At 34.1% G+C, this 22,920-nt stretch overlaps 1 protein-coding gene across 7 annotated transcripts; it reads right to left on the reverse strand.

Moving 5' to 3' along the window:
• Nucleotides 1-790: 790 nt before the first annotated feature.
• Nucleotides 791-22,208, reverse strand: dachs (unconventional myosin-IXb-like dachs). Of its 7 annotated transcripts, none has more exons than XM_076412638.1 (16): nucleotides 22,006-22,208; nucleotides 14,326-14,564; nucleotides 14,118-14,273; nucleotides 13,889-14,060; nucleotides 13,662-13,834; nucleotides 13,247-13,497; nucleotides 13,079-13,191; nucleotides 12,890-13,020; nucleotides 12,668-12,835; nucleotides 10,207-10,451; nucleotides 9,997-10,150; nucleotides 7,872-8,367; nucleotides 7,669-7,817; nucleotides 5,919-6,070; nucleotides 5,589-5,857; nucleotides 791-1,346 (listed from the first exon to the last, which is right to left on the reverse strand). In XM_076412638.1, exons 1-16 carry the CDS (start codon nucleotides 22,094-22,096, stop codon nucleotides 1,150-1,152), a joined length of 3,156 nt encoding a protein of 1,051 aa, XP_076268753.1. In that variant the 5' UTR covers nucleotides 22,097-22,208; the 3' UTR covers nucleotides 791-1,149. The 7 variants fall into 7 exon arrangements, with proteins under 7 accessions (XP_076268753.1, XP_076268747.1, XP_076268739.1 ...); XM_076412632.1 differs by having other exon boundaries at nucleotides 5,589-5,875; XM_076412624.1 differs by having other exon boundaries at nucleotides 21,964-22,208.
• Nucleotides 22,209-22,920: the final 712 nt, after the last annotated feature.

Consider the following 22,920-nt stretch of genomic DNA (forward strand, 5'->3'; position numbering starts at 1 on the left):
GTTTAACTCTAAACATTCTGGCTGTAATGTACGATTTTAGTAGTTCGATGTATTGTTTTGGTAACATTTTCTGTATTTATCAACAACGCCTTCATGCCAACCCTTATCGAATGGCTTGTGCTACGTCTAAGAATATAGCTCAGCATACTTTTTACATTCATAAGGTTTTTCAATAAAATCTGTTATTCTGTGGACCCAGTCAATTGTTGAATGCTTGTTGTTTGCTTGTTATTAATTTTTCTCTCCATGATCGGATTTATTCTTTTCAACCAGAGTTTTTCAAAAACGATAGATATTAGTGGCAGCAGTGATATAGGTCTATAGGCTTTTATTTCGCTTGCTGACTTTCCAGGTTTTGGGATCATTATAGTTTCCGCCATCTTCCAAATGTCTGGGACATGTTTTAATCTAAATGCTGTATTGATCAAGTTGGTGAGTTTTATAATTCCCTTTCTTGGTAATTTTTGCAGTAATTTTCCAGTTATTAAATTATAGCCAAGTAATTTCGTAGGATTAATGTCAGTTTTAATAACTTTGGTTAGCTTCTTCGGCATGACTAATTCATTAATTCAATTTTCAGCTTCTATGTCCGGAAAATCATATTCAATATTAGTTTCGTTTGGTTTGAAATTTTTCTCTAGATATTCAGCAAACGCTTCTGCTTCTTGGTGATTGTGAAAATGTAAATTTATTTATATTTAATGTTTAAAATATAATAATATAATTAAGTAAAATACCGGTAACTTCTTAAACAAAAATTGATTTAATAGTAAAGAAAATAAAACAAGGATTGGCACTGTAGAAATTTTATTACATATAAAAAACAGACACAAACGTTTTGGCGGATTAAAATACTTTAATTCTTACGATCTAGATTTTAAATATTCTTCCGTAATATTTTACACGTAAAAAAAATGGCAAGTTTTTTAGAGAACATCGTATACAATTTTGCTTATACATTTATATTAAAAGTCTTCACCCCCTCGTCATTCGCTCGTGCGTCGCGTGTGTATACTCTCCCCGCGCGCACCACCTCTCGTCTATAGCCTTTTTGTACTAGCAATAGTCTACGGCAATACATCAGAAATACTGATATAATAAATAGAAACGAAAACTTAAAAACTGATATACGTGGATAGTCTCTCGGGTTTATATATTGACGGACTGTTTCAGCTCCATATACTGGAAGGGCACGTGGAACGTAGTGTTTTTGTGTTCGACCACTAGGTGTCCTCTACGTTGCGACGCACCGATCACCAAGACGGTCTCGCCTTTCAGCAACATCACGCCATCGGTGGAAACGTCCTCGGGAAACGTCATCTTCATGACTCTCGTTTGGGGGTAACCTAAAATGGCTTTGATTGAATTATTTTGTTTCGAAACATGTATGCTAAAATAATGTACGTTAACACAAACCATAAAGAAGAACCGAGTCTGAGCAACATAATTTGAACACAAGGCATCTACATAACATTTTTTATTAATAAAGTATTGAGCCGCCATTGGTTCTTAAAAAGGCTGTAATTTATCGCGAAGAATAGATTTCTGGACTGTTTGAATAGTTTCCAAGCGAGTGTTGTTCAATTTTTGTATTACTTCAGTGATATTGGAGATGGAAATTTACTTCGCACTGTCTCCTCTAGAACTCCCCATAATTGTTATATTATTTTGAAGTCTATCGACTTTACTGGCCAGCGAAAATGTTTTATGATATTTTGAATCTGTTCAATTCAAGACTGAACCTTTTGGCTACATGTATGAACGCATTATCATCTTGGCAATGTATGGCAGCGATATACTAATAGTAATCCAGTAATATAAATGAAAAGATTAGAAAGAATACTACCCAAACTATAACGGAAATTTTCCAATGTTTGACTACAAGAAGCAGACAATCCGTTTATATGAAACAGTGCAAACAAGTACCGTAAGACCATACCAAATTCTTCCAGCTATCAAGTATACAGATGCTATAACCACTTCTTTCGTAGCTTAGCATTGACTTCTGTTATAAAGAGTTTATTAATCACAGCCCCTCGATGAATGTTCGCTTTATAAAACTCCCGCCGTACTGTCGAATTCTGCTACCACTTTTGCCATTAAACTTTATGTTGCCTGGCCGCAGGCATTCTAATGTTCTTCGGTCGCTTCGGTTAACATATATTATTTATGTTGTCATCACCTTATATACTGTCGCTCGAGAAACGTTAAGCAGATCAACTGTTTTCGTCACATTTCACCTATAACTACAATACAGGGCATAACATGGTATTAATATAATTTTATCTGTTTATCGCCTGTTTATACGATAAGACAATATGATATTTGTCAGATTTTCAGATAAAATTACAGGAACTGTTTAACGCCTGGAACAGGTTGAAAAAAAACACCTACTTTGACAATACGTGAATTTAAAGTCGCATAATTTTAATAATATTTTCTCAATAGACACACAGCAAATCGTTTGAAAATTAATAGTCCCTAGAACATTCCTGTTAACCCGAAAATCGTTCAAAAAGCATTACTCATTTAACTACGATAATATACCACGATGGTGTAAAAATTTCGAAGAAGGCGATTGGTTGAAGAGAATCTAATAGAACGGTTACCTTCCTAACCGAGAGCACGAAATAGAACTGTCTCCAATTCGCTGGAAAAAATCGAAATATAACTATTGCAACGTTTCAACAAGTTCAATTTTTGTGAACAAGACAATTGATCAATATCGATTTTCTTGTATTAATTATCTTTATTTACAGGTATGCTTTAACGACGAATCAACCTTCTACACTTTTATTGACAAAAGTTCTTTTATTAGACAGTGTCCTTTAGTGTCATCTTAGCACGGGACGCTTCTACATTGTAAAAGAGAGTGTGAAAGAAGACTGATACAAGTAAGTATTAGAAAATAAAATAAATTGTAAATAACAAAATATAAAACTATTTTGTATATTTTCTTGCAGTTTTTATCATCCCAGTAGATAGCAGTTACAATTATAAGATACATAAAATACTGGAGGTATTTACTGGTACTAGTCATTTGTTACAGAAATCTAATGAAACTAGAAAATTAAATAAACTCTATATTGTTCCTAATAATTTGGACACCCACTGTATTCCGTGTTCTTCTAATTAATGGACTCTACTGAAGTGCTAATACGAGAAATTATTAAGATAAGCTGAGATGAGAATAATTAATAATCAAAAGGATCAAAATGTTATCAACCCCTTGCTTTATTCTATGCGTTTTGATAGTATCATCTCACCACGCATGTGAATTTACAAGTTGGTCAAAGAAACCGCGAATTTATGGAACAGTGATGAAACAACATATAAAATAATGTTAACTAGCGTTAGGAATTACGGTTGAATGTAATAAAAACAATCGATAGTCGCAAAATAGTCGAACTAGTCGATAATAAAAAAAAAACAGCGACTGAAAATAGTTACTATTTCAGTCAAATGCACACTTCAATAGTTTTTCAGACGGAAATGTCAAATTCCTTCCCTTACCAATTTTGAGACTGGAAAAGACGGAGATAAATGTTTGATTTTTTGTGCTATACGGATGATAAAAACTTAATTTTAAATAATCTCAAATTAACAAATATTAGTATGAAAAAAGCAGTTGTATCATATTTTCTCAATCTATGTCAACTAATTAACCATCACACCCTTTTAAATACAAAAATAATTTTACTAATCGTTATTAAGAAATTTGAAAGAAGGTTTAACATTCAGGAGTTCCGAAATGTTCCTATATTAATGTACAATATATTGTGAATTAACAGGCCAATTGAAAAGTCCCCGGTCTGACACATAGATGACGCTACTAGAATTAAATCCATATGTTTTTTAGTTAGCCCTAAGCCTCAAAAGATGCGTGTATAAATTTGACAGCTGTCGGATCATTAGTTTGTGAATTATAGCATTTTGAGTGAAGCAACTTTTGTTACTGTGAAAAAAAAATGGACAAAAATAGAATTTCCCGTGTTGATGAAATATTGCTTTTTGAAGGAAAAAATATAGTTGAAGCAAAAACTTGGGTTGATGCCGAATTTCCAGACACAGCCCCAGGAAAATCAACCATCGAGGATTGGTGTGTCAAGTTTAGACGTGCTGAAATGAGCACCGAAGACGGTGAACGTAGTGGACACCCAAAGGAGGTTGTTACCGACGAAAACAATTAAAAACATACACAAAATTATTTTGAATGACAGTAAATCGAAATTGAATGAAATAGCAGACACACTAAAGATATCAACTGAACGTGTACATCATATCATTTACGAATATTTGGGTATGAGAAAGCTCTGTACAAAGTGGGTGCCGCGCGAGCTCACTTTTGGCCAAAATCAACGACGAGTTGATGATTCGGAGTAGTGTTTGAAGATGATCAAGCGTAATAAACCCGAGTATTTGCGTCGATATGTGACAATGGCTCTATCATTTCACTCCGAAGTCCAATTGACAATCATCCGAGTGGACTGCACACGATGAACCCACTCCAAAGCGTGGGAAAATGCAACAGTCGGCTGGCAAGGTTATGTTGTCTGTATTTTGGGATGCGCATGGAATAATTTTCATTGACTACCTTGAAAAAAGAAGGACCACCAACAGCGACTATTACATAGCGGTATTGGATCGTTTGAAGGAGAAAATCGCTGGAAAACGGTCAATCTTGAAGGAAAAGAACGTGATGCTTCACCAAGACAATGCCACAGGTGTCGTGTAACAAACGCCAAACTGTGTCACAAGTCAGTAAAAACAATGGAAAAAATTCATTGATTGGGCTTCGAATAGTTTCCTAATCCACCCCGTATTCTCCAGATCTGGACCCCAGCAAGTATTTCCTGTTCTCAGACCTCAAAAGAATGCTCGCTGTTAAGAAACTTTCGTCGAATGAACAGGTGATCGCCGAAACTGAGGCCTATTTTGAAGCAAAGGACAAATCGTACTACAAAAATGCTATCGAAAGGTTAGAGGGTCGCTATAATCAGTGTAACATCCTTGAAGGGAATTATGTTGAATAAAAAAAACTAATTTGGCCAAAAGAACGTATTTTACTATGGTAAACCGGGGACTTCTCAATTGACTTGTTATAATCATACTACAAACAAATTGGTCACATTATTTTTAATGTCGTGGCTAAGACGGAGAGAATGTTAAAAGTCAGCCTAATGAAACTAGTAAGTGCGAAAATAGTAACTGAAACCACACGACTGAAACAGTGATAGTAACAACTAATCCAATAAGTCAAATCAAACAAAGATTGAAGCAGTTTTAGTAAAAAGTACTAAAATCAATAAGACCGAAAATAGCAACTGAAATAGTCGACAGTATGTTAGAAAGTAGTCAATTACTAAAGAATCGATAGTCAATTTCAGTCGATAGTTCCCAATACTAATTTTAACGTTTTTAAGTCGCATTACAGTGGATTTTTGGTTTAAGTTCGCCCATTTTAATACAAAATCGTCCAAAACTCAACATTGAAAGTTTGCAATAATCCAATATGACATTAACATATTGGAGTTTTTGGCTGCGTCTGCATCTATATAATTGTTACAGCGATCCTGTTGCGCTCTTACCTAATTTGGTATTTCCTGTAACTGTATAGGATCTACTAGGCGGTACAGGGGGAGGACGTTCCAGATCGAGGCCGAACAAGTTGCAAGTCTGCTGTATGATCTTGGCGTCGCATTTCTCCGTCATGTCAGGCGGTGGTGTACCGGCTATGGGTTGCGGACGCGGCCTGGTGCTGGGTATTGCACCCGTTCTAGACTGTGCAGTCTTTGGGGGACCCGCTACCGCCGCCAGGGGCTCCGGTTTCTCGCGACGCAGGGTACTCCAACGATACCTAAACGAGTGTTTCCGACTAAATTATTTCTCGATGCGTATAACGTTCTTAAAGGTCGTACCGACATCTCCAGCCTCTCCATGTGGATTGTATCAACGTGGCGGCCTTGTGCCTTGTCTCGTTGCGTAAATTCTCCAGCTGCTGCCGGATTCCTTCGCTTAAGAATATGTGTCGTTTGCCTATGGCCCAACTGGTCGAAACGGAACTATTCGTCTGAAAAAAAGAAAGAGAAGAACATTGGTAGATAAACTCAATACGGTAAATAGTTCCACACCTGGATCATACATAGTTTCTTTCATATACGTTTCATTTTAACACGCTCACTGATTCATTTCAAGAGGTAAATAGCATCAAAAGGATAAGACAAAAATGGTTTTGCATCAACAGTATTACCAATCTTACGAAAAAATGGCGTATAAATTTATGTATATCAAGAAATAATAATTCCAAGTATGAATATAGCGAAATACTCTTCATCATTATTAAATAAACTAATTTTTAAATTATTATAACAACAATTATTGTAATGCATGTGTTTAAAACCCTTCTTACTAATACAGTTAAATTATAATGTGAATTATAATATATATATATATATATATATATATATATATATATATATATATATATATATTATATTATATATATTAAAGAAAATGTAAATACAAATTAAAATTCACTTAAAAGTTTTCATTTACAATGAAGTGTAAAAGTGGCGAAAACAAAGGTCATTTTGGACAGTCAAAAAAATTTGATGAAATTTTTGATTAAATTGTCGGAAGTAACACAAGACACCATTTTCATTGACTTGAAGAACAAGATAGTGATCCAAAAGATTGTATATTTAGTGCCGTATGAATTTAAGCTAAAACGCATTGAAAGGCCTTTGGTCATGTGTGAAATGCTGATGATGAAAATGTTATCCATCATGATAATTCAAAGCCAAAAAAATCATTATGGATCATCAAAATCAAGCTAGCGCTCTGTATTTGGTGAGATTATCCTGGTGTAGTATCTTCTATACTACTTTTTGTAAAACGAATAATGATTATATTATTGAAAGTAACACAAGGAACCATTTTCATTCACTTGAAGAACCTAATAATAATAATCCAATAGCTTGTATACTTAGTACCGTATTAATTGAAACCAATAGACATTGAAAGGCTTTTGGTCATGTGTGAAATGCTGATGATGAAAATGTTATCCATCATGATAATTCAAAGCCAAAAAAATCATTATGGATCATCAAAATCATAGCTCTAAGCTAACGCTCTGTATTTGGTGAGATCATCATGGTGTAGTATCTTCTATACTACTTTTTGTAAAACGAACAATGATTAAATTATTGAAAGTAACACAAAGAACCATTTTCATTCACTTAAAGAACCTAATAAATAATAATAATCCAATCGCTTGTATATTTAGTACCGTATTAATTGAAACCAATAGGCACTGAAAGGCTTTTGATCATGTGTGAAATGCTGATGATGAAAATGTTATTCATCATGATAATTCAAAGCTCATACCTTTAAGCTAACGCTCTCTATTTGGTGAGATCATGCTGGTGTAGTATTCTATAAGCTGCTAAAACGTAATGGAACCATCAATAGGGATCGCTATGGCCTATAATTAATGCATTCTAGTCAAGCACTGCACGAGAAATACACTACTGTACAATACACTAGTGTACTCAAGAGATACATCGTTCTTACGAAATAGAATTTGTATAGGGCTAAATCTATTTCTAGTTTTTTAAACTCATTTATTTCTATCATAATTTAAAAAAATATCCAACAACATAATTCTACCTGTCTCTTAGTCAAAATATCCACAGTGTATTGCAGAATAACTCGGCAATCATCCGTCACTTTTTCTTCCGTCCTGCAAAGCTCTTGAAAAGGAGCCAACAATCGATAACGGGAATTGAATGCCTTAAACCTCATGCGATGCGGATAACCTGAAGACAATAGATCGTTTTAATACTCAACAGACACAAAGCCTCAACTCCTACCTCCAGCCATCAAATTCACCGTCTCCAAGACCTGCAACGATCTAATTTGCCTCACCACCGATCCTCTATCGAACCTATTGGGCGTCTCCTGGTTGTTACTGCAGATGCATCGAACGAAATGCGGCCGCGCGTGTACCAGAGTCCTCAACAGATTATCCAGCCTTGTATGGAAGTCCTGCGTCAGCGTGGAAACGGGTTCGTCCCCGTTCAGAAGGTCCGTATGGGATGTGGGCGAGATACGAAAGCTCACCCCTCTAGGAACTGTTTCGATTGAATACAGAGCCTTCAGCTCGCTGCCGAAGAGGTGGGTGGCAAAGCCGAAGTTGCAGCTTTGCTTGTAGAAGACGGCAACCAGGTCGTCGGGCACCACGTCCTTGTTGGTGTCGAGAAAGTCGGAGGCGTCGTAGACCACGCGCCCTGCGAAGTGTTGTATGCCGAACAGACGGGGATCCATCGGTTTCGGATCCAGCAGTCGTTTATTGTTCTTGTGCTGGACCTGAAACATAAATTATTATATTGAAATAATATAGGAATTTTTTGCATCTATTTCTATGAATAGGACATCGGTAGGTTTCATCCATGATCATAAAACATTCAAGGACAATAAGACAAGAGCGTAAAGATACATTTATTAATTAACACCATCATTTGTAACAGAAAATGTATCACCAAAGTTTCAAATTTTGAAGATTTGAATTCTTCGCTTTTTCTGTATCTTTTCCATGACTTATAATCATCCACATAATACGATTTGACTCACATTCTACGTTTTTAGCAATTATTTTTGAGGTTGTGTTGGGTCTTCATCCAATAACTTCTGTAAATCCGAATCTCCAAACGGTTTTGGCCTACCAGGACGTCCTGTTCTTGAAATCACCAATTTGAATTGTCAAACTCACGTTTCATATGATGTTAGCAAGAGAAGAAAACTCGACATTCTCAAAAAATTATAACTTTATAACGCCATTATTTTAGAGGAACGTAACTTGTGTAGTTTTGAAATTATTGTCAATAGAATAAAATGTCATTTATATCAAATCATTGCATAACATACTTATATCGAGTAAAAATGTGTTTCAAAACCTCAAAGCAATGACCCACACACCTGATATTTATCAGATTTGCTGCGTCTTAGTCATCACTTCATCAAATTGATAAAAAAATACCTGTGTATTTGAGTAATAATAACAAACATTCGAATATTAAAGAAATACGAAAATAAATAAAAGGCCAACATTACCTACGGTCTATATTGCTAAAAAAATAAAATGATTTCAAAAAACACCTATTCAACCGAAAATGATAACACTGCTCAATATTAATCATCAATCAGATTGATCAATAACTAATAGTAATACTACCGCTACGTATTTTAACAAGGTATGTCGAAATATAACATAAGCTTTTTTGACGGTATTTTTTTACACATGTACGACCAATTTATCCTAGCACCGCATGAAAATAAGTAATTATTGAATTATTTGCGTGTTATAACGTCAGTTTCGAAAATATCTCAAACCAAATAACAACTAACACTCTTACTATAAAATCAATTCAATTTAAGTAACAAAAAGGAACTTTAATTAATCAAGTAATATTTCCATTATATACCAATCAACAGAACTTGTTACAGATCGTAAAACTAGTTCATTTAATTCAAACATTTACTGGAATCCATCTTCCATTCGTCATTAATGCTACTTATTTAATTTCTATGTAACATCCGCATTGTTTATATATACGATGTTATTTGATGTTTTATGTACATTCAGCAATTTAAATGATATTATATCCTAAAATATAACAGTATTTGAAACAAAACATAACATATCATCTATATTAACGCTCCTTCTTTACTTTGTTATATTTGTAGCTATTTTAACTGTGATACACAAGTCAAGATACATCATAGATGCTTAAATAAGCCTTTGATTTGAAATATTTTATAAATGTGCTATAAATAAAGCTCTAACTTATAAACGAACTACTAAGGAAAATAAGAAGAGGCGGACTATCCTCATAGGTTAAAGTTGAAGAGATGGTCTTAAATTTCGATATAAGATCAAAAGCAGTTACATTTCAATCAAGACATTAATAACAATCGAGACACCAAACCAAATATTACCTTAATTTTTGAAATATATGACTCTGCTGTTCCTCGAATCGAACATTCGACGTCTAGCATGCTTAACAGTCCCGTCCGCAGAGAAGACACCAAGTCTATACAGGGCACGTTATCTACATAGTCCACCTCCACCTCGCAATTGACACCTTCGTCCCTGGAAACCGAAACACGATATACTGGACGAGCTCTCGCGTCTCCTGCGACGCTTACCTGCAAGATTCTATGCTAGACTTGAAAATGTGAGTATTGTAGAAGTGCTGCATCGTTTCGGCGCAGAGATTGATGCACAGATGCTCCAGCTGAGAGGGCTTGGGATCCTCGAACCCGAACATATCCAGGATGCCTATGAAACCGTCAGTGGTGGCGTGACGTACCGCGTTGTTCAGAGCCACCATCGATTTACTGCCGGCGGAATTGCTGCCGTTTCCTACTGTTGATGCGTGTTGACTAGTTACCTGAAGAACAAAGGAAATATTACGTAAATATGTTAAGTCAATACAATACGTCCTTAACTATCGCGACCATCTATCTTAAAACTACTTGAATGTGAACAAGTGAAAGGGGTTGGTCTGTTTTCTAATAGATAATAACCACCAGTGTCGCTTTGTTTCGTGTCTTTGCAAATAAATTAGTTTTTATTTTGTAAACTTTTTCACATCTTATAACTGGCGCAGTCAATAGGAGTTCAGAGAGATTATAAGGCTTATCTCTTTTAAATTCATTCAATTAACCAGAACCAAATTACTTATCAAGAAAAGAAGGCAGGTTGGAGCATTCCTTGGTTTAGTTAAGTGGACTCCGAGCAAAATTATATCAGCTGACGCTGTAAGGTCATAAAATATAGATAGAAGATACTCAAAGACTGCTAGCACTAAAATGTTCCAAATAAGAAACATTGAAGCTTTGAGAAACAACAACAAACAGCTAAAGGCGGACTGAAGTATGTGTATTAACATAGTTTACTGGAATAGGAACAGAAGCTCGCAGTTCAGGGTGAATTCCACCAAAGGCAGATTGCAGTAGCTCTATACTATAATTTCTTATAGCATACAGCTTCTTAGCCATAAACTATCAGAATATCAAGTCAGAAAAATTTGTAAAATCATTCCGTATAGAGGATAATGAAAATTTAGGTAGAAAGAGTGCAATTTCGAATATCTTCAAAGACAGACTGATGGACGAAGGTACAGGCGATACTCAAAAATGATGCATTATAACTATAATCTAATAAGACAACCACGTTAATCCCTGTGGCCGGTCCTCTAGGAGGGAAGTATAATAAAGTTTAAAACCCTTTCCGATTCTATCTATATATTAATCGGCTTATTTATATATTATCCGGAGGAAAAAAGTTTAGACCTAAAATTTTTGTATAGCACGCATAGGTATGATTTGACGATTAAGAAAAGTATGATAAAAGTTACATTTTACATTTGTAGAGACATCAAATTAATGTGTCCGTTTTATAGGAAAATATATTAGTTGGGAAGGAAAAACACGACATATGCGAAATTTTCATTTAGGATAAACCAATTTTGAGAATAACAAGAATCCTCTGTACTCTGTCTACAAGGTATTTATATATTCGCAAGCAGCTTTTTCAGATTCATAATATAAACATTTATCAATCTATTTCAAGTTTTAAGAATTAAAATTAATTTGATATCTGGTAGTAATTTACAAGGTTCTGGAGACATAGCATATCAATGTGTTAGAGGTAATTGTAGAACTTAATAAGATTTTTCTGTTTATTGGTATCAGCTTCTAGTCAATTTCAAGTTTCATTAAGTTCCTGATTGAATAGTGGAATAAATAGCTAAAGAACCATGCAATTTTATTTAAAATGTAGACAAAAAAATTATTATTTAATCAGATAAACCTGATTTTTTATTCAATTTATTGATCTTCAATATATATTTTAGATGAAAATTATACACAAAAGAAAAACATTATTTTAAAACATGAATGAAATAATGAAAATATGTAGATAAAATGAAAATAAATATGTAATTTGCTTAGATAAAATACATAAGACAAATAGAAAAAATAAATATTTTAAACCGCTGATAAATATTGAAATGTTTAATGATTAACTATATGACTATGAGAGGTCAATAGTTCATTTAATGATTATAAATACGTGTCTTTAATAATTTCTAAGTTTCAAATAATGAAGTACTTAATTATGTTTATTATTGTTTAAATTAATATACAAATATATATTATTTCATTTAATATTCCACGTTTATTATTATAACAAAAATGTAAATAAATGCTCTGAATTTATGGCAGCTCTGAAATTAATCTTACTTAATGATTATTTTGTTATAGTGTCCAGTGATGTAGTCATTTAAAGTTATTGATAACTTTAAATTGGTTGTTAAAATTTGATGGAAATTAAATTCAATTAAATGCCATTTAAAATGGGTTATTTCTTGAGCTAATTTTAGATAACATTATATTGAAAATATTGACAAAACAAGTTTTAGTAATATTATCATATCATGTTTAAATCATTCTCTTTAGTCTGTTTTGAGAGAAACACGATTAATTTAACAAAGTGCGGTCAAATTTCAACCACAGGGTGATCACTAGTATTTAATATACATTTGGTTATGTGATTTTTAAATGTATAAAACCATGCAACTTATTTAGTGTTATATTGTCTTACTTCTGCTTGATTATGGACGGATTCATTAGAGTCCGAGCTCAAGGTACCCAAAGTAGAACCCAACCGCTTCAAACTATTCGCCCGACGAACGATCGTAGCTACCGTTCGACAATAGAGAGCTTTGGCCAGACAGTCTCTGGTCATATTGGACATGTTGGCGTCGCAGACCTACGAAACACACCTATATTCTTCTTAGGACAAGGTTATGGTGCATCAACTCACAGATTTCACCAGCTGTCCTCGGGCGTTATGCGTTCTGGAGGTCAAACCGCGGAACAACGCCGCTCCTGAGACACCCAACAGTCCTGCAACGGCATTTAACTCGGTTTCACCTCTCACGTCCACCTCCAAACCTGCAGATAGAATAAGATCATCAACGCTGTTTTCGTATCGGTACCAAATGCTACTTACCTTTCCCATCAAGAAACTGTACGTTCCCCAGAAGCAAAACGGCGGCCAGTACCCTGACTACATCGAGGAATGGTATTCCCAATACTCCAAGACACGTTTTCCAGGCTTGAAACCTAAAGAAAATCATTCTTAATCTCTCAGAGATTATGAGTACACCATACTGGCTACCTAGAGGCGTCTTCAGCGATATCCTGCCTGATGTCCCCGTGCTGAAGATACTTTAGAGTGGACGGTTTATGTCCTTCAAGGTTAAGCTTGGCTCGTTCTTCCGTCGATAGCCCCGCGAGCATTTGGTAGAAGATATGGTAATTTTTTTCACCTGGTAACGGTCTGATCACCCTGGTTTGATCCAGGAAGTAGCAGTGGATCTTCGTGCGGTACAACGCACCGTCCGTCACTTGGACCTCGATGAACTGACCCTACAAAAGATTAAACGTAACGAAACATACATCAAAACTACAATTATTTCATTTATTTGAACATAAAATACCGCTCGGTACAAACATATCTATCATAACATCAAAACTACTAAATAATAATAAATTCCTAGTTCTAATACAACTAAACACAAGAAACACTTAACAATTCGACTTGATTCTGAGTTACTGCAAGTCTTCGCAGAGCCCAGAGATCTCAGCACGGTGAACGCGGCTGCCAGATGTTTAAAAGCGTCAGTTTCAGGTCCTCCACCAGCCACAGCGAACAACTGTCTCAGCAACAGCATTGAAGCATAACTCTTACCAGATCCACTGATGCCTGAAACCATATCTCCATTAGTTCTCATTCGTTCAATGCATAGATTCATCGTACCTGACAAAATGATGGCTTGAGGATATCCGGTTTCTGATTGTTGTCGTACAGCTTCCTGAACAACCTTGTTCAGCTGGGCGCTCAATAATAGACTTCGGGTGCTGTTGAGAGTCAGAGGATTACCCACGTCCCTGTATGGATTGACACAAAGAAGAATTGGACCCACGTTGGTCTAAAAATATATATAGTGAGAAATTAATGACTCCAAACAGACACAAAGTGGATTTACATAGAACTGGTTGGACGCAAATCGACTCTGGAGACATTTCATGACGGCATCCTCTGTTAAAGGTCCGGAGAGATGGATGAGATCGCCGATATCCGGACTGATCAGACTTTGTTGCTGTTGAATCAAGTTAGAAGCCACTAATTTAGATGGCGCCGCCTGAAACCGAAAAAAATCAAAATACTATCATCAACAAAAATAGTATTCCTACCACAGGTGGTATGGCTACGCTGTGCTGTCCTCCACGAGGAGGAACGTGGGGCTGTCGAACGTGTTCGGTCACCAGCGGTTGAGAGAGGGGCACCATGGGTCCTCCGGCTCCGCCGCCATTTTTCAACGGAGGCGGATGAGGACCCTGGACATGAAGCCGATTTCGAAGGGTAACCAGCTCGCTGCTCAAACTTCGAAGACGTTGTTGGAGGTGAACGGCTTCATTCGACGATGAAGCATCTGAAACGAAAGGTTTTGGTCAAGATGGTGCTAAGCGAACGGTCAGGAGCGGATAGATTTTGTTTAAGGGTGAGGAACTGGATACCGTGACGTTCACTAAAAATAACATTATTCATACATCAGTGTTCTTTGCTTTTAAATCTTCGAAGTCCGAATCACCAAACAAAACATGGTAAATAAACGACAAATCATCAATAAATATGTCAATGTTAAAGAAGGACAAAAGAAAAAATCAAAACGTACATGTTTATAAATACAATTCGAAAGCGAGCCTGTAAATATAGTGCTTCAGCTCTATTGTCTACATAGATCTGAATGAAAATTCGATTAGTGATCAAAATAACCCAATAATAAAAATGTGTGTAAAAGTAATCCACGTTTCTAGTATTGTTTAAATTAATATGCTTCTTTATTCGTGAAGAAAAAATAAAGATGAAGAATTTTGTGGGAACGTTTTAACTAGTTTTGGATTTAAGTAGAGAATTACTAATTAATCTAATTGGAATTAATAGTCCACTACCATTTAAATGATAAGAACAAAATGGAAGAATACAAATTCATCGTCAAGCCAATCTGAATATACGGCATTATTTATGGAGCACAGAAAGCAACATCAATATAGAAACATTGGAAATATTCAAAATAAGGAAGGATAATAGCAAGTGAGACTGAACCTCTCTCATAAAAAAAAATACAATAACAAACACTTTAGAAGGTGAATACAATGACTTATTGTTCTGAAACAAATTTTCATGAAGCAGAACAGTGAAGGAAAAAAATTTTGGGACTTAAACTATAAGTTTTAAAAGTTCATAATCACAAGACGCCTCATTTTGTTTCCTTTAGTTAAAAAATATGATTCATGTTGATCCAATATTTTAATAAAGTACGCAACTTTTAAGCATTTTCTTACAGTTCAAACTACAGAGTTTAAAGCAAGACTTATTCTTGATTTATGAAAACATCAAAATGAGAATTATCGCGAAATATTGTTGTCCGATTTCCCAATAAAGGTTCCCAATGTCAGCCTTCAATTAAATCTCAAGTCATTGGACGTCACTGAAAAAATATCTAAAATTATTTCGCCGATGACAGAAAATATCAACATATTACTATTAAAAACATGGATTATTCTTTCACGCACTTAACATATTGCATATAATTGGTCAACTATATATATATATATATATATATATATATATATATATATATATATATATATATATATATATATATATATAACCAAGAACATTAAAAGACAACAAATTGCAAGATTTATTGGCGAAAATCCCAGCACAAACTCCCAAATAACTTTCAAACAGCTTAGCACTTGATGAATGAACTGTTCAAAACTGAACTGAAATTCGTTCAACTGTTATCAAAACTTGTTGACTAAAAATAGCATTTCGAATTATTTAAACATAGCGGTTTGATGAAGAATTTGTTGATGATTAAATAGATACTCATTGTGGGAAACAATATTGTAAAAAGTTGTAAAAAATTATTAGACATTTTAGTGATCAGAATACAAGCAGCTAAATATTACAAAGAGCAAAATGCTTCATAATACATTCAATGATATTTATTATCTTAGAATTCTGCAATAACCCGGAAAAATAAAAAGAAACGACAACATCGCTTTAGAATCACGACCAGTTCAAGACCGTCCGAGACATACGCTCGTACAGACTCGAAAAATAAATTTAATTTTAATTTCAAATAGCCGGACATAAACCCCAGACGCACTGTCTAGCATACGCCACGAATTTAACGAAAAACCGTAAATCCTTGAGACCAACAATGACAAGACGTCTCTAGATAGAACCAGTCGCCGCTTAGGCAGAAAATAAAATAAGCGAAATATGCCTGAAGAGGCTCTTTTACAAGCCAACTAATTGTGGTAAATTCCTCAAACTACATCCTCGACCAAATCTATTAGCCTGTCGGTACAGGTGGCTCGAATCTTTACACTGTGCTCCCGAGATTAACGGTGCTTTTATACTAGAGTTCATGAAACATATTTCTTCTTAATCTCGTTGTTTACTAAGGAAAAAACTGGTTATAATAGGTACGGATCGCACGCACATTTCGACGATAGTAAATAAGTCGTAATGTTCGTTAAACAGAGATCTTTGAAATTAACATCAAATAATGAATGTAAATCGAAAGAAATTACGGATTCCTCGAGGTTAAAATGGATAATTTTATCGAAAAAATGTCCAATAAAAGCTTAACTTATGCTGTAAGTTAATATACATGGTAATATCGACGAAATTGAAATACATATTCCATTTCAAAACGGAATATCTAAGAAGGCAATGAGACAAATGAACGCCGTCGCTTATATGGCACATTAGAAAAATATATAAAATGAGTTTTAAAATTAGAATAAAGTCTGTGGGCGATTTCCTTATACACAACGTTGTGGCAAACATATGTCGACTACTTAGCCACGAATATAGATCAGTCAATATTTGAATGTAGGCCAAATTCTGTTGCGACAATGATCAAGATAAACTCTGATCTCTCGACTTGGAAACGTCAAAAATCGCGAATATGCGAACGGTCACTTTATTTCAATGTTATCTTGATATAAATTTAATGGTGGCCACATTTTGAATAGAGTTTGTTCAGTGATCGTTATTCCTATATTATTTAGATTTAGATATATTTTAGACAAAGTAGAAAAGTAAGCCTCGTTATTAATGTTTTTGTATAAAACATTATCAGTTTCGTCAGAGGAAAGTTGTTTTTGTTTGCAAATCATTGACATTTCGCTAAAATCAAAAAATAAATGTGTTAATCCTTAGAAACGATGTCATCTTAGAACTTCTACAAATTACATGCTAAAGAACAAAGAGGAGAATAAATAGAATATAATAATAAGAAGATAAATAAATATGTGTACTATGTGATAGATGAGGTAAAAAAATCGTTTTTTAATAAGTTACTATTAATAACTAATATTGTAATAAGTCACTACTAACAACAAGTAGTATAATAAGTTACTGAATAGGCAAATTCTAAAAGCAATATAGAAAATCAAGAGAGTAGCAAATGCATAAGAATAAGTTCCACTCTTATGTTAATACGATAGACCAGTTAAACTGTTTGATTCTATAGTGTAGTGAAGTATATTTCAAAAACAAAACAGCAGTATCAGTTAATACATGCATATTACTACAGTAGACTAGACAAGTAGACTATTTTTAGAGCAAATCGCATGTAAGTTGGCAACAACTAATAACAATATATCAATTAAGAAGCTGATGGTTTAAGAATGAATTTTTATTGATTGAAAAAAGAAAACAAGAAATCAAATAGATGAGAGAAATAAATATAAAAATAAAAAGAATAGAAATGTTAAAAACTAAGGAAAATTTAAAGGAAAATCAAATAAGAGTTCAAAAACATTCAAACAGCAAAAAACAGGAAATAACAAATAATTGCTAAAACTATATATATTGATAGAACCAAGAAAATAAAGGTGGTTAGATTATTAAAATTATTTTATGATAAAAAAACAAAAATACAGTAAGCAACAGTAAAAATAAACCGAAAACCAAGAAGTCTTCGCATTTAATAAACTAAAAAAAAACGAATAAAACGAGATTGAACAAAGACTTGATGTACTATGACTACAAAGGCGAAACAAAAGGATAAGACAAAAACATAAAAGTAAGAAAAACAAAACTAGACCTGAAGCAAAGGATCTACAAAGGTTCTTTAAATGAAGTTATTAGTGAATTAAATCAATATCGTCAAAATAAACGTAATAGTTGACTGATAAAATGCATATATATGATATACTGGATATACGTCACTAAACATTCATTAGTTCCATTTTTTGTTAGCTGAAAAATAGTGTTAAAGAGTTTCTTATAGTTTTTTTAGAGTTAATTTGGTCAGCAATTATTATAATTAAATGACTATAGGACTAGCAACACAATACCAAATATATTTTATATATATATATATATATATATTATTAGTCGTAATGCTAGAAGCATTACACTAATTATTTCCAGAACAACTAATTAACAATACTATTACCTGAAAAATAATATGCCGAAAATTATCATTTAAATAAAACGAATATAAAATTACAAACATAGTGAATGATACACGCATCATTTTCTAAAAAAAAACGTATAACAGTGAATACAAATTACAACCAAAACAAACACATAGACAAACAAAAACATGGACTACTTTGTCACGCACCTTTCTTGCCGGCAATTTTCATTAAAACAAAATGAAATTAATATATTTTTAAGTTGGTGATCTGGGTGGTCAAGACATTCTCAGTACCTAGATCGGATTCTAGTAAAATTCACTGATCATCGACCATCGAGGATTGATAAAAGGTCTGAAAAAATACGCACCGATGCCGAATTTACCGGAAAATCCCGAGAACCCCGAAAATCGACTTCGAGAGGTCAATTTTTCTCCCCTCTCAGCGCCGGCTTTTGTGTAACGCAATTCGTCTGCGCCATGAAGCGTGTAGAAACCTACGCCCCAAACAATATCGACTATAACAAAATTCACCGTAACACAGAACTAATCCAACAACTTTCACGAACTATAAGATAAAACGTTGCCAACAATCGGTAACTGCTTTTTTCTAATCACTTTATTACCTAGATCGGTACTTATTCAGATTTATAAGGTTTTTGCTTGTATATTGCATGATGGTGCGATTTGGGTCTACAAGATTTCTTTATTTTAAGATTTTCTGAAGTCACAAGTATATATCAATAAGCCGTCGATGTCAATAAAATTCAGATCCGTACTTATTAAGAGCTGTGGGGATTTTGCTCATTTGTACTTGAAAAACGCTTCACCTGCGTCAAAAAAATTATTTAAAAGAAAACAACTACACTATATTTTACAAAGCAAGATTAGATAATCTTGAAACAAACACCCAATTTCATCAATAACAAATTGTTCTTGAATTACAACGTATTTGATTATGTAAATGTTTCTTGATATAATACCAATACCTTCCAATAGACCTACTAAACTACCCACGTGTTTACATATGTGCAGATACGGTACGACGACGTGGGACAGGACTTTGTTCGAAATCGATTAAATGTTACCCAACAATCCCAAACTGCAATGTCCTGAAGAAAAATCATAGCCTATAAAAGTGTTTTAGCACATATTAATTTTGTTTATAAACTGTTGTAACTGATATAAAGAAACCACAAAACGAAGAATTGCTCTTAGATTTTCAGCCAAAAGAAAATAACAATATAATATTGTAAAATGATGATGAACATAATATAAACATAATATAAAATGTGGGTTTAATTTATACTATTCGTAGCTGCAAAACAAAACTCATTATTCATTCATTAAGTTTCCACGCATTTTTTATGCAAGGACGTATCGAGCGAATAAAAAAACCGAATTAAACATGGAAAACAAATGGCGCTGTCTTTTAAATATATCTTGCAGGTTAGTTTTTCTAAAATTAATTAAACAACGAATAAAACTTTATAGGAAAAGAAGAATTATCACAAGATAACATTCAGAGAAAGATTGTATTGTTACTTTAGGGATTTTGTACCGTTATTAACTACTATTTAAGCGTAATAAATTAATTTGAGCGATGTTGCAGCTTGGTTGTAGAGAGAAAATGAACTAGTCATCTTTTAAATGCTGTTAACCCTGGAAATATTGCTGTATAGAAGAGGATGGTCGATATATTAATAGTGAAATTAAAATTGACAAAAATTACTTGTAATCTAGAACGTATCAAATATAAAAAGTAGAATTAATCAAATTAAGCATAAAAAACAAATAACGAAGTCTTTTAACTATGTCTTGCAGGTTAGGTTAGTTATTTTAAAATTTATTAAGCATTTGTTATATAAATAAAAGAATTATCGCAAGATATCTTACAGAGAGAGTTTATATTGATACTTTAGGGATTTTGTACCGTTATAAAGTAGGATTTAGACGTGCTAAAGTAATTTTAAAGATGTTACAACTTGGCTGTAGAAAATAAACTGGTCATCTTTTGCAATATCATACAACATACGTAAAACCCCGAAAATATTGCTGCATAGAAGAAAATGGTAGATATAAGTGAAATTAAAATTTAAAAAAATAGATTTAAAATCTATAGAATGAATGTTCTTATTACTTTTTCCTTGAATCAGAAGATGAAGAAATCCTTGAGTTGATGAGAATGCCGTGAGAAACGAAGAAAGTTATATACAGAGAAGTATGTAGGTATTTTTCTGGTTACCATTAAATTAGAACAGCTAAAAATATGAACTTCTAGAATAACAGCTCGAATAATAATCAGTCAATCTCGGTCCGGACCCATAGATGACGCCACATCCTTCTTAAAACCAGCCTATTAGACCCAACCTTAACGACACGTGATGATTTTTTAGGACGATATACGTTTCGTTAAAACAATAGTTATATTGAACGAATTATTCTTCGAATTGTTTTACTACCCACTATATGGTCCAGATATGGCTCCCACTGACTATTAATAATTTGCAAAAATGTGTAGAGTGCTACACTTAAAAGTACCAACCTCGTTTAAATTTTGAAATTAGTTAGGCTTGGTACTTAACATATAGAGAAACATGATCTGCATAAAACAGTGTACTATCTATTGGCCTATTATACTCAGTAAAATTTCTCAAAGGGCGATCAGTCCAGATCATAAAAACCCTCCTTACAATAGCACGAACTCTTCAATATTTTTCTGAAAACGAAACAAAAATTATAGAAGATCTTCGTTACGTATCACATTTGGTAATATGTAACTTTTGGTTATTTTTCAGTAATCATTATCAAATAATTATAACGTTTTAGATCAATCCTCAATAATTGAAACTAACATACCCTCGTATGACTGTTATATAAATAATAAGACTTTATATAGTCTGATAATAATTATTAGCGTGCAATAAAGAAAACTGGTTTATACCAAAACCACATGGTTCATAGAAATTCCTACAGCAAATAAACAATTATTATGGCCCGTAACAACAAAGTACTCCTTTGTTTACGCAACCACGGCATCGAGCACTGTCCAGCAGACACAACAAGGATAAGAGATGCGAGACGGGCGTCCTTATCTAATAGCGGGCGACGGAACGAGACAACAACAACACCACCACCTTGAACGTCACTGGGCTCACTGTTTCGAATCGAAAAAGATGATGGAACCAAATGCGGTCGTTATTTTTCGAAAACAAAAAATAAAATAATAAAGGGGAACCGGCATGAGGCGATCCCCACGACAAGCGACGCGTTCTGAGTTCTATCGACGATTTCGACGTCGCGTTTCAGTTCGATTAGGCGATTAAAAGGAAATGTTGTGTGTGTGCGAGAGAGGAAGGTTCGTTGGTGTTAAGACCTGCATCACCCTTAGACTGTTGTCCTGCTGCTCCTGCAACTCTCCCCGTACCTTGCAGCTTTTTCTCGGTTTCCCAGAACTTTTGCAGCTCGGTAAAGTACTTGTCCAATATGAAAACCTTGCTCAGGCCCAGCGTGGCCATTCCTGCTGGTTAGGGACTCCAGGAGGGCTGATATCTCCAGGGCATATCACTGCACAAACTCGTATACGGACGCAGCGTGAACATGGAGCATTCGACAAGTATTCCACGGTGCACTGGCTGGTCTTTGGGACCGGTTGGATGTCCTGACCGCCTTCTACCTGTGTTCGGACGGTGTTGCCGTCGTTACAACAACAAAATATGCCGTTACCGATCGTCAACGACGACCCTTCAAATTTGCTCAATCTCGTCGTTTATGTATGTGTGTGTTGTTTTTTTTCTCCTCATTATCTTTTTTCACCGGTCGGTTCTTCACCATAACATTTGATTTTTTTTTCGGTGGGCTTGCGACAAAAGAATTATTTATCCACTTGAAATTAATCATAATTAGAATAGATAATTAATTTAAAAAGCTTACCCTCATACGTATATAACCTAAACCGCGATAATACCACAACCAAAAACAATATTAGGTGCGTCAAAACGAAACAATATTAGGTGCGTCAAAACGAAATATATGATCTGAATTTTTGTTTTCTTTGTTCAAAAATTTTATATAATTCAAAAAGCTTAATTTCATTGACATCATTACATGACAGTTGGTATTCTTACTTAATATCACAGGGAATGGACAAAATAATATGAACACCCAACATAGGCACCATTTGCTTTTAAAATTACTAAAATTCTTCACGAAATAAATTCGTAGAATGTATGAGTAGTTTTCAACGGAATGCTGCTACATTCTTGTATCAAAAGATGCGCCAATTGCCTAAATGTTGTTGCAAATGGAAATCTACTGTTCAATTATGTTGAAGTCATGCAAC

This window comes from Rhynchophorus ferrugineus, unplaced genomic scaffold, assembly GCF_030347505.1.
Source record: "Rhynchophorus ferrugineus isolate W39M unplaced genomic scaffold, kcgeb_rfMv2 rfM1, whole genome shotgun sequence".
Taxonomy (NCBI): domain Eukaryota; kingdom Metazoa; phylum Arthropoda; class Insecta; order Coleoptera; family Curculionidae; genus Rhynchophorus; species Rhynchophorus ferrugineus.

Coding starts and splice junctions, on each gene's coding strand:
- dachs (XM_076412597.1), bottom strand. CDS start 22,096: ATGGCCACGCTGGGCCTGAGCAAGGTTTTCATATTGGACAAGTACTTT. Junction 13,498..13,661: donor ACTCAGAATCAAGTCGAATT/GTTAAGTGTTTC, acceptor AATCTTTTGTAG/GGTCAGTTCATCGAGGTCCA. Junction 6,071..7,668: donor ATATTTTGACTAAGAGACAG/GTAGAATTATGT, acceptor TCTTTTTTTCAG/ACGAATAGTTCCGTTTCGAC.